Raw genomic sequence first — 17,524 nt, forward strand, 5'->3', positions numbered from 1 at the left:
CCCCCCCTTTAATTCCCTACTTTTGCGCCCCCATCTTTGCATTTTTCGCTTCTCCCCTCTCTGCATCCCATCTCCTCCCTTTCTTTTTTAATTTCCTGCCGCCCTCTGACCATACCGCCTTTCACTCTTCAAATTAGCCTCTTTCTCCTGTTTATAGCTCCTTTAATGCCTTGCTCCTTGACATTGTTCTCTTCTCTTCCCTTTTCACTTTTCTCACACTTCCCTTTCTTTTCTCTTCTCGCTCTTTTGCTTCAACCTTCCTGCCCTCGTCTCTCTTATTTCCCCTTCATTATCATTTCTGCCCCCTTTTTCTTGTTTCCGCGCATATCTTCACCTGCTTTTCCTCTTCCTCTTCTCCAGGTTTCCCCCCCTCTCTCTTTTTCCCTGTCTCAGACCAACCTCTGCTTCTCCCTCTCCCCCCCTCCACCTCCACCAGTCTCAGTCGTTGCTGGCGCGCCGGGCTGTGCGGACCTATACCGACCATCTCTCTCCTCTCTTCCGCTGAATCTCTCCTTCTCTTCGCCTCTCTCCTTCGCTCTCTGCTATGACAGCTCACACCAGCGGCGTGCTGCCCGATCTTAGACCGTCAACCCGTCACCGGTTGCTGTCCTGTCCAAACATTAACATGGACATGTGCGAGAGGGATATTCGTGATTGATCTTTCTTTCTTTTCTGTTAATAAGGGGGAAAAAAAGAGGAAAGGGGCTGCCTTTTTCTTTTTACCCCCCCCGCCCCACCCTCCGCTTCATTCAGCCAAGCAGAGCGGCAAGGTGGGGAGAGGACTTTAAAAAACAGCCAGCTTGGATTTATTTAGCAGCAAAAATGATGGATTTGGGAGCGCCGGAGATGCTGCCGCCGCTGAGGAGGAGGACGATCGGGAAGAAACCGGGGGGACTCAGACTCGACCTCCCGCTTCTCCTCCTGTTGGGGCTCCTCGTCGGGGATTTCTCCCCGTCCAGTGGTGAGTTTTTTTTTTTTTTTTTTTTTTTTTAGCGGATCTGCGTTTCTCATGCGAGCGGACCTGCGTAACTGTGTGAGCGCGCGAGTTGGAGGTTGCCACAGTGTTTTATATATTTTTTTGAATTGTTGTTTTTTTCACGTTGCGTGTGCGCGGATTCAAGAAGGTGACGCGTGGACCTCCGCAGCAACAGCCAGAGTCGGTATGTGAGGGTGACGGAGTTTCTACATGGAGGCTTGATGGGCGCGCGTGCGCGGGCGGAGTGTGGTTGGCTGCGCACGCGCATTCAGGTCCGAGTCCTCTGCGTGTGTGTCTTGTCTTCGTGGCAGTGCGTGTTTGTGATGCTAAAGCCCGCACAGTTTTGTGTTTGCGCATTCGAGATGTGGGAGAGCGCTGCGCGGCCAAGTTGGACTCAGTGTTGCATCTGGAGCAGCGAGGGCCTCATATCCTCAGCAAAACCAACACAAGCCGCTCCAGAGTGAATCACCACACCAGCCAAATCACATTTAGCATCTGCAAGAGTTAGAAATCCTCTCTGCTTGACAGCAGGCTCAGCCCGTGTTAGCCTTCTGTCTACAGACAGGAAGGGATTTTCACGAGAGGAAATCCCGTGATCGGAGTTATTCGTGATTTTCGGTTCTCTCCGAGGTTGATGGTGGGGGCTGATGTTGTGCATCAGCGGTGATGCAGCAGGTGATGTGCACTGGAAGCTCTTGGAGTTCAGCTACGGAGAGAGATCAAGCAGAAAGTGCTAAATTTCTCCCACTCTGTTTGTCAATGCCCTCTTTGTGAGGACTTCTCCTCAGTCCTGTTGAAAATGCTCGTCTTCCTCCAAGAGTCTTTTAAACTTTCCCTCTCCACACACAAGTTCATACGGAAGAGGATCAGGGCCACCGGGGGGAAAAAAAAGAGTTCTGACTTTCATCATCAGTTCATCATCACCCTGAAATTAAGAAAATGTTTCCAGTTTTGAAAATCCTTTATAAGTCAATCAATCAATCAATCAATCAATCAATCAAATTTTATTTGTATAGCACATTTCATCAGCAAGGCATTTCAAAGTGCTTTACATTATAAGTACCTACGTGTCAGTTGCAGTATTGTTTTTCCTGTCTTTTGATCTATTCTGAATAACATGGACTTACTTTGTGGTGTGTTTGTGTGTGTGAGTATGTTTGGCATCTGTATCTGTATGCAGGCATGTATGCCAGCTGTCAGCCTGGAAATAAAGGGATTTGAGTGAAAGTGTGATTGAGGGGGAATCATGTGCGTTGATGAATATGATAGAGGGTCTTTTAGGCTGTTTGTGATTGAAGCAACTGCTTCTTATCACCTGTGATTTAACTTCAAGTCCAATTTCTTTTTCTGAATGTGTATGTGCGTTTTCTTTCTCAGCTTATCTGCCATGAAATTTAAGATGGTCCAATTTTCACAAAAACAAGTTTTGAAATTGTTTGCTGTATCATATATTATATCTCCCTTCTTTAGAATCTACAAGAATAAATTATTATATCATTGAAAAGTGAATTAATTTGCAGTTGAAACTCATTAGATTCATTACGCTCAACGAGATATTCCAGGTGTTTATTTGCATGACTATGACCCCAGAATCAGCTCCCCAAACATTTAAAGTAATATATATGTTTAATAAAATGTATTTTTTTTAATATACTGAAACATTACATTATTATAGAAACATCCAGGACGCTGATGACTTGGCAGATTTCTAAAAGTAATTTCTAAAGAAGCGTAAAACTCGGAATGCTTATCCCAGGTTATTAGTAGAAAGTTGAGTGAAAGGAAAAATGTTGGAGAAGAAGGTGAAGAAGCAGCTGGGATAACCACATCATTGAGAGGGTTGTACAGCAAAGCTCATAAGTCAGTGACTGGAGTGAGAAAGAACCATATCTGGAATTTGGGCTACAACTATTCAGGACTGTGTAAGGCCAGATAATGTCAGAGATTTCTTAGCTGGGCTAAAGAGAAATAAGACTTTATAGTTGCTCAGTGCTCCAGTGCCCTTGTTTGTCATTAAAGTAAAAGTCCTGTAGTCTGGAAAAAGAGAGGAGAGGCACAGAATTTGAATTACCCAAACCCAGAGGGAAGCTTTTGAGGAGCCATGTCATGTGCTGGTGTTGGTCCACTGTTACTTTTTTCAAGTCCAAAGTCAGCGCAGCCATGTTCCAGGAAATTTTTAGAGCCCTCCATGCTTCCCTGTGCTGATCAAATTTATCAAGATGCTAATTTCGTTTTCCAGTAGCACTTGGAGCCACCCACACTGCTGAAAGCACCAAAACTTGGCTTACATACTTTCACTAAGCTAATATTTTTGTATTAACATTAATTCTAATATTCACGAAAATAGTTTTATACTACCCATAATCTTAGAAATAGATGACTGAAATAAATGTCTCTGGGTGCAATGGATCTATGTATGAGCTTCACCTTTACCAGAATTGAATTAGTGAAATAAATCCACTTTCCAAAGATATTGAGATTTATTGAGTTGCTCCTGTATATTAGATTAGGCTGCTCTGAATTTACAGTAAATATGAAGTAACCTGTTCAGTCCATCACTAAATGGAGCACGATAATGGTAATAAATAAAGCCTTTCAGATAATGTCTTACACAATGTGAGACAACATACGAGAAAATTAAAGGGCATCCAGACATCTGGCGAGACAGAAGGGAGGGTGGCAATAATTAATTTAGTCAAACCTCAAACCGCAAATGGCTGCCAGCCTTTTAGACAGTGTAAATGACATCACACTGCAAGTTTTAACAGTCAAGTCATTATTGATGTTCTGCAAATGTCTGCTAAAGATGTCACAGAAACCTAAACCCTTGCCCAATTCCTTAACAGGAAAAGATGTTTAAGCTCATTGAAGTAGCTTTTTTTACGAGATTATTAGGTAAATAAAATGAGCTTAACATATCAAAATATTAAGTTTAGAAATATAAATGCGTAACATAAAACACAATATTATGCTGAAAACAGTTTTATGCTCAATACAAGCCTATCATTATGAAAACAAAAGAAACATTGTTGGCGTTTCATTGAAGCATTCACACATTTTCAGTCATTTGTATTAAAATAACCTCCGTCTACCCATCAACAGGTTGTCCGCATGTCCAGCTGTGATCATAATTCCCATTAAACCCAGCTAGTGCTAATATAATTGATATATCGTTAACTGCACTCTACAGGGGATTGGACAAAAGGCACTTTTGGAACACACACAGACACACACATCTGACAATAACGTGCCTGAGATTTTAGACTCCCACTGGGACTATGAAGCACTTGGTTAATCACTTGGGCACACACTCACTTTACTAAACACACTCACACTACCTGACACACGGGACATCCCAATGACACATTTCTGTTCCGTTTTCAAAGTGAGGAGTGGTAAAAGGTCTGCTTTTCAAAGCTTTCTAAAGTTTATAAGGACACTTAGACCCAAACGCACGTATTTACATGCACACGCACCCAAACAAACTAAAGTGCATGCACAAGGTGACAATTAGCTGACATTGAATCAATGCCAAACAACAAGATATTGGAACTAGCTGCCTGTCCTGCTTGGCATACTAATATCACACATGGGAGGGACACACAAGCATGTACACCCACGCATCAACACACACTGGCTTTGTGAAGACAGTTAATTAAAAAAGAGGTGGCTGCCTGATACAAATTCAACAATACACAACACAGGGGGAAGCGGGTGTACAGGTGGAGTGATCAGTGCCAAGGTACAATTATGTTTTAAAAAAAAAAGACCAAAATAGGACAAAAAAGGTGCAGCCTGCTTCTAGAAATTTGGCCTCACACGAGGCTTTTATAATCCCACACACAAAAATATGAAATGTAATTTAGGTGTATTTATGCAGGGGGGGGATCTCATGCAAAGAAACAACTGATTTTAACTGAATCGTCTGTGTCGATACCACTGGAACATCAACAATACAACAACCAAATGTTGTAAAGTGTTATTGGGCCATTTTTGTAAAGATGAAATTTTAATTAGGATTCAATTACTTCCTGCTATTGGGATGTAAATTTGATGTGACAGAGACATAATTTTTGTTTTTGTTTATTTTGCCACCAGGCACAGTGTAGGAGTTGATCAGGGAGATGGAAAAAAAATTAAAACCATACAGATGGAAAACGGCAACAAAGAGCATCATCCTTCAAAAGCAAGTCTGCATTAAATCCATTCCGATTAAGTTGTTTATGTCGTTAAATGTGGAATCTTTACATTCCTTTTAATTCACTGAACAACATAGTTATATCAGCTTATTATACATAAATGACAATGAAAATGAACATGGAATAATTCTTAAAATTTTATTGCTTCCTCTTACTAGCAAAATGTTTTCTTCTTTATGTTAACATTTTTATTTTTGGTAATTGGTTTTTAGTCATACCATAAATTATTCACACCTTAGGTTTAGAATTTTTTTTTAATGAACTAATACATTTGATTCTAATGGGTGTCTCACACATATGTGATAAAACATTGAAGTATAAGAAATCAAAGGATTTATTTTTCCAGACTATCATTTGGTATTTTGACCACTAATGTTTGTCGACGAGCTCCAAAACCTTGAGGTCGGAGCTTTTACTTGCTTTTTTTCCTCCGTCACAGATTTTTTTCTGGCAGTGCAACTACAAATCTTTGTCATATTTCCTTTCAGAAGAAACACAGTAAAATTAAAAGATTACTTTACACCTAAATCAGGGAAGTTAATACATCTGGACCAATAATAATATGAGATGCTCTTTTTACTAATCTATTTTTCCGTTGCATCTAATTTGATTTATGTAACACATCCAACCGACAAATCCCACATAAACAATCAGAAGAATGGTTTGTTTTCATTTAAGACGTCATTTTTAAACTGACTATTGTCACTGATCCAGGATTTTAACTTTTTCTTTTCTGATTGCTGCCCTAGCAATACTGTTTTATCCTCTTGTGTCACATCTCATGACCTTTTTCTGTGTGTGACAGATGAAAATATAGATCCAAGTAAAGACTCATTCCAGTTTTTATTCATATATTTCCCAAAAATCATTTATGCTAATAAATTTGAATTGAATATTCTCTTATGTACGACCAAATTTGATGGATTGTGAACCGTGTTTTTTAGATAATGAATTTAGTTTTTTGTGCCCAACATTGTTTAACATTACGGGTCATTTTAAAAGGTTCTACATAAACAAATCAAAGTGAAATAAACATGTTTTTAAAGAAGTCGAGGCATTTAAATCTGGCTACTAGTAGAATGTAAGTAAATAGACAAATTGAGGCACAAGTAAACTTATAAAAGATTATTTGATTATTTGTAAAAAAAAAATACACTTTGCACCTTGTCTCTCTTACTTTCCTTTTCACAGTTATCCACTACTTTGTGTTGGTCTATTACATACAATCCCAATAAAAAATTATCTTTGTGGTTGTAAAATGACAAATTGTAAACATGTCCCATAGGTATGAGTACTTTTGGAAGGCCTTGTATCTTAAAAGACAAATTAGTCAGAATATCTGTTCTGGTTAATCTCTTTTCTGCATATTGTCATAATGGTAGAAAGATGCCTTTATGGATTTTAGATGCTTTTGAGACATTTGACACTTTGTGAACAAAATGTCACTCAGTAATTTAGCAAATATGTTAGATTTTTTTATTTATTAAGAATATTAAGAGGTTATTCTTTTGTTGAAGTATACACAGCATGTAGCAGAAAGACCTTACTGTGGGCGGTCTGCGTTCCTGCCCACCAGTCTTTGACACCAGCCACCTGAACGTTGACCGGTCGTTCAAACAAGATAACGTGGACTGCGGTGGGCTTGATGGTTTTCACATTTCCTGCCCTTTATATTTCAGTGGGATTCATATCTGAGCTTTAACTCTGCCATTTCCATTAACCCTCCATTTCTGCTTTTTAAAGCCATTCCTTGGTGGATTTCCTTGTGTGCTGTGGATCATTATTCTGTTTAAAGGTCTGCTTCCTCTTCAGCCATTTTCAGGCAGCCTTTGATGTGACGAAGAAGGTTTGGTTGAATCAACAAATGCAAGCTTCCCACCCCCTCAGGCAGTGACATTTTACCCCACTATGCTTAAAAGCATTGGATTTATTTCTTTAAAATCATTATGGTTTTCATCAAAACATGTATAACACCAGGCCATCCTAATTTATTGGGATCTTTGTTTTGATTTTCCTGATAATTCTTTGAAGGGTTACAGTTATAAACAAGTGACCATAAATGTCCAGCACTTGCATAAAACATCTTTTACATATCTTTATAGAATGTAGTTTAAGTCTCCTGGATTGGTGCGTTTATGTGACTTTTGTATATTTACCAATGATGCATCGATTGTTTCTTTGGTCTTTTTAGAACCATGGTTTTAGCTTTTTCTTACTAGTAAAAGCTATTTTTTTTGTAAAGTTTAAAGGGGAAAATTAGCTCTTTGCAACAATTGCTGCTCACTTTTAGTGATTAGTAGGATGCTTAGAGGTTTCCGTTAAAGTATGTGCTGCCATCTACAAATACGATTTAAAATTTGGTAAGGTAATCACGTAAACATTATGAAGACATATACATTTTTACAAAGCAATAATTTGACATTTTAGTGTGCAGACAAAATGATAAAAATGAATTTTAATTGAACAGCTAACACTTAAAACAACAGAGGAAAGTTTGTTTATACTTTTAAATATTATGTTAAACAAATTTTATTTTATTTTGAGAAATGGAGAAACGTTCAGTGACAGATGGAGGATTTGTGCACTTTGGAAGCTGTGAAAATAAAGACAGAAAAATACTAATAAACTTAAATGCAAAACTATTCACTGGTATATTTAAAAAAACAAAACAAAACAAAAACAGCATTTTACTTTTGCCGGGAACTAGAGATCAGATTTTAATTTATCAAAGAATTTGTGTAAAAGGCTAAAATTTAGGGTGATGGCAGGGAGGCCTTCCAGGCTCAAGGTTCGGTACCATTAAAAGATTGAGATAATTGGTCAAAATACCATTGAAATCAGGCGGCTTGGTAATTACAATTGAAGCAGGATTTCATTTTTTAGTGTTTTTGTAAATATTTGAGTAGACTTTAAATCATTTTTACAAGTTATGTTTTGAATGAAATGTAAATAAACATATACATTGTTTTTCAAAATTAATGTTATTCTTTTTAGATGCCCGACTTATTTACTTATGAAAACAAATTTTTATTTTTATTATTCTATTTTTTTTAATTGGTCAGCTCAGAGTTTTATAATCAGACTGTTAGAAGCAGCTTAAAAGTACATTTCTAGCATTTGAACTTACTTACTGTGTTAAAGAGCATTTTAACTGTTTAAGTTATTTTTCAAACCTTACAGCAGGTTTCCCCCCCAGTGTGTTATAAGCCCACCAGGCTAAGCGTAATTTATTTATGTGCACTGGTATCAGTGATTTAAAGACAGGATAAAGAGTCTCTTTGGCGAAATGGTTGGTAGCACAATGGCAACATAGCAACACATAGTGAGACTGAAGCCAGGTGTATCCTGTTGATCTACATCTTCAGCAAATGAAGTGACAAGTCATAGATAAAGGATTAAAAAACACTTTAATTACGATGAAACAACTGAAGTGCAAAAAACTGATAATTATATTAGTTGTGTTTTCTTATGTTCGTGTTTTTTAACGACTTAATAGTTGGTGTTTAAGTATTGTCTGCCAATATCTTATAAAAACCTGGTTATATTTTCAAATTTTCTGCCAACTTTAAACATTTTTTAATTAAAAAACATGGCAGCTCTACTGAGTTTAGCTAGTTTTCTGAGGGAAAACGTTCAGAGCTCACAGGTTGTAATAGTAGCAGTGTGTGGGGTGCTGTGGGTATTTGCTAGGAATTCAGTGGGAATGTGTTTGCTTTTAACTTCTTGTGGTCTCTGTATGAGAAACCTGGGAATGCTTAGCCGTAGCTTTTAATTGTGCGAGGAAGAGATGTGCTATAAGAGTCACACGCGCTCAGACAAACTCATGCTGCAGGTGGTGGAAGAAAAAATTTCTGTTCGACGTTTTCAGGTGCTTGTGTTGTAATTGATCCTCCTTAGTCACACCAAAGACAGAGCGCATTTTAAACAAACGGAGCTTGGCAAAGAGCAAAGGAGACTCTTCTCACCGAGTACTGATGATTTTCAGGCACTTGAGAGTGCTTCTGGCTGTCCAGTGAGATGAGCGAAAACACACACACACACACACAGTCTTCAGTACAGCTAACTAGCACATCGTACACAGTTCAACAGAGCAAAGGGTCTGCGTTTGATCTGTGGTCAAAAGAAAAATATGGATATGTGGAGATATTTAATAAATTGTGGAAGCAATGTTTTTTTTAATCCCAGATCTAGATTTCAAAATCACATCCAGAACATAGAAAATAAATTCAAATTAGCCGTCAAAGAGCAAATAAGGAATATACCATTAAAACATGGTTCATTTTTATGATTCTAGCGATGAAAAAAAATAGTGTGATCCTTGAGTTAATTGACTTAATATTTTGTTGAAGTTACACAGGTTTTAAAAAGAGCCATGGCCTACATAGAGTACGCTTACGCAGGGGAAGAGGACAGTGAGGGGAATACTGGGACAGAAAAACGGGGAATGTGTGTGAAGACAGAGAAAGCGATTGAGGCAGAGAAGAAAGGCAGTATGCTAAAGAGAGATTGAGCATGAGAGGAGGGGAGAGGCACTTGAATGTAGGAGGAGACAACACAAAAGGGAAAATGAAAATGTATTCCTGAATAGATGCAATTAATCAGGAATGACTTTTCCATCTTGCGTTACTCAGTTCTTAATGTCGGGCATAAACTAATGACATCATAATCCTGTCGCGCCCAAATTTATTACTTGGATACGTGGGGGAAATTCACTAAAGTGACCCAAAGGCATATACAAACAGGGCCTTAAAATGTGGGGATATTAATGACTGGACTCAGATATTTAATTCTGGCAATAAATACTACATTATTTATTGAACTCTCTATATGTTCATGATTGAAGTGAGGAAAGAAAGAAAAATATACAGACTGAGAAAATAAAGGAAAATATACTGACCCATCCAATAAATTAGAATATTATTGAAATATCCATTTATTTCAGGAACTTTATCACTATGTGAAACACTATTATATACAGCTCTTAATTTTGCAATGGTCTCTTATTTTTTTATCACTTTCTCTGATGTTACTCCTTATAGGTAAATGTTTGAGTAAAATGAACATTGTTTTTTTTTATTTTTTATTCTAATGAACTACTGACAACGTGTCTCTAAATTCAAAGCAAAAATGTAGTACGGTATTTATTTGCAGAAAATGATAAATGGTCAAAATAACTAAAAAGATGCTGTGCTTTCAGACCTCAAATAAAGCAAAAAAACAAGTTTATGTTCATTTAGAAACAACAATACTAATGTTTTAACTCAGGATGCATTCAGAAATCAATATTTGGTGGAATAAGCAGGAGGATTTTAATGAGGCTGCAGTGCAGTGGACTTCTCATTTTTTCCAGAGCTCTATGTTACACAAAGATGGACATTTGAAAGTTTTTATTTCTGTTAAATTTGATGATTTTTTTCCCTATAGGTCATAAAAACATGACATTTAAAATCAAAACATTACCAGAATGGTAAACTTTTTTAAAACAGAGATGTGGTCTTAATGGAAAGTATGTTCAATACCTGCTTTAAGGTTGTTATTTTCAATAGGTATTTTAATAAATCTGATCTGTTAAGGTCATTGACTATTAAAAAAGCTTAAAGTAAGTTTGAAACCTGACATAATTAACCTTATAAATGTGTTGTTGTCGACAGCCTTGAGGTTTGCTGGTCTGTTATGCACGGCTAGTAGCATCTAGTTTCATTTCGGTGTCTTTAATTTTTCCATCTTGTCCCTTAAATGTCCTGTTTGAACAGATGACAACACTGCATGCACCTAATAAGCAGCGTGTTGCATCATAATACAAGTAACGGTACGCCCTTAAAACTCATTTAATCCTTCCACTTCAGGAGCAGTTGTGGCTGTTTTTCTGCACCTTGTGCTGATGCCTCGCTGTGGTGGGAGTTGACGGTTATTTCATAACACACTGGATTACTCAGCCAGCCAACTCTAAAAATAAGCATGAAATGAACCTCTTAAATGGAGCTCATAATGAAAGATTGGGTGGTGTGACTACAAGACATCCATGAAAACCAATATCCAAATTTAATTTGACAGATTATTCAGAACATCAACAGCTATGGAACATTTTCACCAATTTCAGTAAAGTACATAATTTCCATTTCTTTCAGTTCGTTTGCTGTGTTAATGGTAGTGGAATAAATTATTGTAGCTTTGGTTCAAGAAGTAAATACTCCACGCACATATCGATTTGCATTTGCATGCAGCTGTCGTACAGACTGTTTAATTCAGTGGTTGCTCGTGACCAGCAGGACCTCCAAGTCTGTAGGCAGCATGATTTAATTTCTTGGGAATAGTCTGGGTGTAGTTAAGCAAATGCATTCATTCTGTCATCACCATAGTGGCTCCAACCACTTACCTTTAAATTTAGCCTTCTGGTCGTAATATTGATCTTATTTTGCTAGTTTAAGATACGGGTCTGATGAAAAGGATCCTTGTAGAGCCGCACAATAGAAATACATTGTGCAATTGTAATTTTTAAAAGAATAAAAACAAACTTTTGCCAGGTTAAAGTTATAAAAGTTAAAGTTAGTTAATTATGATGGGATAAACACTTTGTTTGTAGTCGGGCCAGGTTGAATTTTGCTGGAGGAATTGAAGTCTTAAGTTTTACCCTGGAAAGAGTAGAAATTATTGCAACTTTCTGTTTTACATCTGGAGATGTGTGTATTTGGAGCTGTTGTCCAATGAATCTAAAGGCTAATGTCTCTGTTATTGTAGCACTTTTGTTACATTATTTCTGCCTTGCCACCGCTCTTTAGCATGACATTTTATATCAGCTGTAGGCTAATAGCTGGCTAACGGGTTAACATTAAGCAGGCTAATGTGTCTGTTAATGTTATATTAGTGTTATTTCAGTTTTTCTCACGCTTAGTTCCATGGTTTAAGGGCAGAGTGAGTCTGGGCTTTTGACTCTGTTTGAGCATACCTCCACTTTTTGTGAGAGTGTGTTGGGAAAAGGTGCAAACTCTGTTCCTTGTGTGTGTGTGTGTGTGTGTGTGTGTGTGTGTGTGTGCACAGAGTATGGAGCCAATGAGATACATTTCCATTTCAAAGCAACGAGTCAGCAGCAGGAGAAGCTACTTTCATCCGTTAATGTGATTTCAGGGGAAGAGCGAGACAGTGAGACACACGCGGAGGGAAATACTGTACATAGAGCCTCTGTAATCATTTCTCTACAGTTTAGCAAGGGGGCTGATATTGTTTAGTTTGTGTTTCAGTCCCCCATTCTCCTGTCTTTCTCTATTTCTGCCTGTGTGTTCTGCCTTACCTATCAAAACAGGTCATGGTTTTAATGCTCTTTCACTAAGATGAACAACTTTGCTACTCAAAAAACAAAAAAACGAAACTGCGCGAGGCTTGTTTTAAATGTGAGAAATTGTTTTAAAGGGAAAAACGAGCCTGTGCCGCTTGTAGCTTGGTGTTTGTGTCAGCCTTCAAGCAAAAATTGCTCCCAGTTTTAGGTTAGAACAGGGAGTGTTAGAGAGCGAAGCGAGGGGATTACTTTGTGCTCGGGTGCCTTTTTGTGTGTAAATGTCCACACGTAAGCTAAAAGTGTGTGCCAGTGTGTCTAAGCGTCGTGTGTGAGCACAGCTTTTCTATGTGCACCCATGCGAGAGCCGTATAGGCTGCATTTCACAATGTTACAGTGCTGCAAGTGGAGAGCAAATTTGTTTGTTTTAAATATATGTATGTGAATCAGTGTTTCTAGCTTACATGCGTGAGTGTGTTTGCGTGTCCGAGTGTGTCCATGTGAAAGAATTTAAACTGTTTATTTTCATAATGTAAGGACATTTGCCTGTGGAAATGAACAGAAATGTGGCGAAGGATACCACATTTTTCAAATGTTTTATTTTGTGTAGTTTATTTAAATGTTGTTTTTATGGTGAAGCTCTGGTTTATGACCTGTGAAAGGTGTTATATAAATAAAGTTTATCAGTGTTTTTGTTGTCAGTAAAAGAAGCTGTACATGGTAATTCAACGTATTTCTTGTCCACCTTATTGCAGTGATTTTTTTGTATGTGGGGTTGTGTTCATGCATTTTCAACGAGCGTGTGTTTGTGTGTTTGAGTATGAATGCGTTTGCCACAGGCTATCATTGCTCCAGTAGCATCGTTCTTATTCTATCCATTTTTAATGATCGGTAATGGTCGCTAGCAGTGTCGAAGCTACGTTTTAAGGAGGCAGCAAAAACGGTCCCATGGCGCCCAAAGCTACCAAGACGGAGGAGGCAGAAGAAGGGAAGCTGAAACTGGAAAGAGGTTTTAAATAAGGGTTCCTTGGGATATAACTGCAATGGTCTCATGGCACACTGTGTCACTGCTTTACAGCCCTACATGGCGGACAGCGTGTGAAGAAGAGCGAGGAGGTGAGAAAACGGCCAGCAGGCTTACTGACTGGAATATTTAGTGGCTCAATGATCGGCTGGTTGTTAAATTGATTGACTGACTTGCTAGCTGATTGGTTGTGTTACAGGCTGGCTACGTGACTGACGGAGGCAGGCACTGATCTGTGGGAGGATTTTTACAAGGTACCTTTGTAACAGCTGAGTAAGAAAGGACATATGAGAGCCAGAGGAATGCTTGGTCCCTAAACTGTTTTTAATCTCTGTAAACTAAAGGTTTAGAATTAGTTTCCAGGGTCCAAAGGCCAGGGTTGGTTCTTCACATGTAATGGCTTTTAAATTGTTTCTTGTTAAACTTAAATTTTATTTGTTCCCATTAGAAATCACAATGGGGTTTATTGGCAATGATTCCTTATTTCTGCCCACCCTTTAGGGAAATATCCAGATTCTGTCAGCTTAAATCCAGTGGAATCAAACTTGAATCAAATTTAATTCACTAAGCCAGATTTCACTGGGCTTTCTGAACTATTTATCAACACAAATGAAGAAAATGTGTTGGACTTTAGATGTTTTTGCTACGCTGTATGGATAGGAGATCAAAGATATGATTTGGTTTGGAGAAAGAGGCTGCAGTGCACAAAAGAGAGGCAAATCAAAGGAAAGAGGAAGAGCCTGGCACTGTGATAAAGAAATAACAAAGGGTGGGTTGTAAAAGCCTTGAATACTGGAGTGGTAGCAAAGCCAACAACACGCATGTGCACACAAAGCTGTATAAAAACTGATTTTGCGGTGTCCTTTACAGACCATTAAATCCAAACAATGTCAGTCGCTTCTCTCTCTCTGACAAATGATGGCTAAATAACACATCTTTTCTGTCTGTCTTCTTGCCTGAGTGCTTGCTGATCTGAAATCAATCAAACAGACTCTAACGGCGTGGGAAGGCCACAGCAGGAAATCCCTGAAGTTGGCATTTGAAAAGGTGGGACGGTCAAACCACACCGATTTCCATTCCCGGTGTGTCAGATACATGACATCAGCAACAAAAAGCAACACCTGAGGCAGTGTGGGATTTGGAGAACAAACTCTCCATTATTATTGAGGATTATTTGTAGAATAATTAATTCTCAAAGTATGCGTTGTGTCTCCAAATCAGGAAAAACCTGACACTTTATGTCACCAGCTTTGGCTAAGGATGACTAACTGTGATGAACAACAGTAAATTCATTTTGATTTGTTTTTCCTAACTGGTGCAGACTGACAGGCAAAGAACACAATCATAGATTAGACAGTAACTTGTTCCTTGTAGGAGTTTTAAATTCACACTTCTTGCATGTCAAGAATCAATCAGTTTTTTGTTCCCCATTTTTTTTCTTTGCTTCTGTCACCAATCTTCTCTTCTTTGTCCCCTTTCACCTTTTCTTTTTCCTGACTCTGACTCCTCTGTCTGCATTTTCTTTTTACTTAATGTGTCAGCCTGCTGCCTTTTCTTTTTCCCCTCCCTTCTCCTGCCTATTTCCTCTCCGTCTGACCATGCTTCTCCCCTTTTCCTCTTCTGTCCTCCCACCTCTTTAACTTTCCTCCTTTCACTCCTCACATTCCTCCCCACTTTCTTGCCGTGTCTATTCCTCCTTCCCATTCTCTCTCTTTTTTTTTTTCTCTCTCTCTGTCTCTCCCTCTCTGCCCTTTTCGGATCCTTTGATTAGGTTGTTGGCATTTTCATTGAGATGTCTATATATCCACTGAAATAACTCCTCTGTCACAATCTCATCTGCCCTCTATCTACTTTGTCTCTCCGTCTCTTCATTTTCTATTTGTGTTCTGCAGAGTTCCCTCCTAATCTCCTCATAACCCTTTTATTTTCTCCTCTTGTCATCTTCCTGCTTCCTTGTTCCTCTCATTTCCTCTTTTTCTCAATCCCTCATTTTTTTTATCCCAACCTCTCATTTTCCTTGCTTTTTAACTCTCATTTCTGACTTCTTTTTTTCCTAAGCCACATTATAGGTCATTCATTTAAATGTCAAATGGCCACATCAACCAGAGTTGGTATTATAAACAGCCTTTTGGTTGGTAACACAGGAAAAGAGATGCAGGAAACGAAAGAGTAAGACAGAATGAGTGTGTGATTATCATGACTGGGCTGATGCTGCAGTTTTCTTGTGTTTCTGGCAGCGAACATCAAGAGAAAGATGTCTGAGAATGGATAGAAGTGTTTGAAAATGATTAGCAATGTGGGGTGGATGTAAGGAGAGGGAGAGAATGAGTCAACTTTTAGAGAGAAAAATGGAGGGGAGAAAAGAGAAGTTAAAGGGAGAAGACAAGGAGATGAGGCAGGACAGGAAAAGGAGGATAATGATAAAAATGAAGAGAAAAGGATAGGGAGAGGCTGCTTGTCTACATGCCTCTAATCTGTTGATGGTCGAGGAGAAGCAGACAATAACCTATTATCTCTGCAAGACTTAGCTGTCGCTGCTGCAGTATGCTAGATGGCAGATTGTCTGTGCTAAAGCAGCTTACATCCAGTGAAACCCATACAGGAGCTTTAACAGGCAGATGATGTGATATCACTACGCACAAATATATATACACAACCATGTACTGGAAAAAATAAGAGGCCACTTAAAATTATCAGCTTCTCTGATTTTACTTTTTACATGTATATGTTTGAGTAAAATTGATATTGTTTTTTTATTCTATGAACTACTGACAACATGTCTCTGAAATTTATTTGCAGAAAATGAGAAATGGTGTGAATAACGAAAAGCTTTCAGACCTCAAATAATGCAAAGAAAACAAGTTTATATTCATTTAGAAACAACAACACTAATGTTTTAACTCAGGAAGAGTTCAGAAATCAATATTTGGTGGTCTTAATTTTTAATTTTTTTCCAGAGCTGTTTATACGCTCCACAATGGTATTCAAAAGTTCATTTATTTCAGTAATTGAATTCACTAAGTGAAACACATTGCATAGATAATTACACACAGACTGATGTTTTCAAGCCTTTATTTCTGCAATTTATGATTATTTTAAGACTAATAGAAACACATTTAACATTACAATATTAGCCCAGACCAATAATAGTAAGAAACATAATATTACAGAAATGTGGGCTAATGAAAAGTATAGTTACCATCAGCTTAAAGGTTCTTTTCAAAAGGTGCCTTTAACCCACCTGCCTTTAACAATATCTAAATTGTACGCAGTTCTTTAAATGTCATGTGATTAAATATATTTGCCTATTTATCCATATGAACAGGAACTTTCAATATCTAGTAAGTTATTTTCGCAATTTACCGTCTATTAAAAGAGTTTCTTATCAGATTAATTTCACTCCTTGCTACGGCGGGGGTGGAATTACCGTAATAACCCGATATTACGGTAATATTAATTACCGTAATATCGACGTAATATAGTCTGAAAGCGCAACGTTATTCCAACGGTTATTCCAAATAACCGTTGGAATATTTCAGATAGCGCAAAGTGTGACAGAATTACGGTACCGCGAATTTGGCTGGATCAATGCCGATACGTTGGGTCTGTAAGGGTTGATCTGTCAACTGAGCTTTATTTAAATGAATATTCAAATGTATTGAATTAGAATATATTTGTATTGTTATGTTCAGGAAGCCAAGGTTTTTTTTAACAGTGTCTTTCATCTTGTCCGTCTTTCATCGTCCTCTTGATGATACCCCATAGATTCTCCGTTGAGGTGACGTTTCTGCTTTATTACGCACAGTTATGCCATGTTCTTGAAACCAGGTATTGGTGCATTAGGCAGTGTGGTCCTAATGCAGTTTGAAATCAGCTTCTCTATAAAGCTTGTCAGAAGAAGGAAACATGAAGTGCTCTAAAATGTTCTTGGCAAATGGCTGTGGACTTTAGAGAACAAAGTGGATGTTGCGACTCCCCATATCTTTCATGGCTGAGGAAATTTCACTCTGGACCTTGAATGATTTGAATTCTGTGCTTTTCCACTTGATTTCTCA

The 17,524-nt window shown here is 38.0% G+C and overlaps 1 protein-coding gene across 4 annotated transcripts in view; it reads left to right on the forward strand.

Annotated features, from left to right (window-relative positions):
• Positions 1-404: 404 nt before the first annotated feature.
• LOC114143174 (CUB and sushi domain-containing protein 1) overlaps positions 405-17,524 on the forward strand; it is a 437,499-nt gene continuing 420,379 nt past the window's right edge. For all 4 annotated transcript variants that reach the window (XM_028014977.1, XM_028014979.1, XM_028014978.1 and 1 more), the window contains exon 1: positions 405-961. In XM_028014977.1, coding sequence (XP_027870778.1) covers positions 823-961 — 139 coding nt within the window. In that variant the 5' untranslated portion in view covers positions 405-822. The remainder of the gene's footprint in view (positions 962-17,524) is intronic.

This window comes from Xiphophorus couchianus, chromosome 4 (assembly GCF_001444195.1).
Source record: "Xiphophorus couchianus chromosome 4, X_couchianus-1.0, whole genome shotgun sequence".
In the NCBI taxonomy this organism is placed as follows: Eukaryota; Metazoa; Chordata; class Actinopteri; order Cyprinodontiformes; family Poeciliidae; genus Xiphophorus; species Xiphophorus couchianus.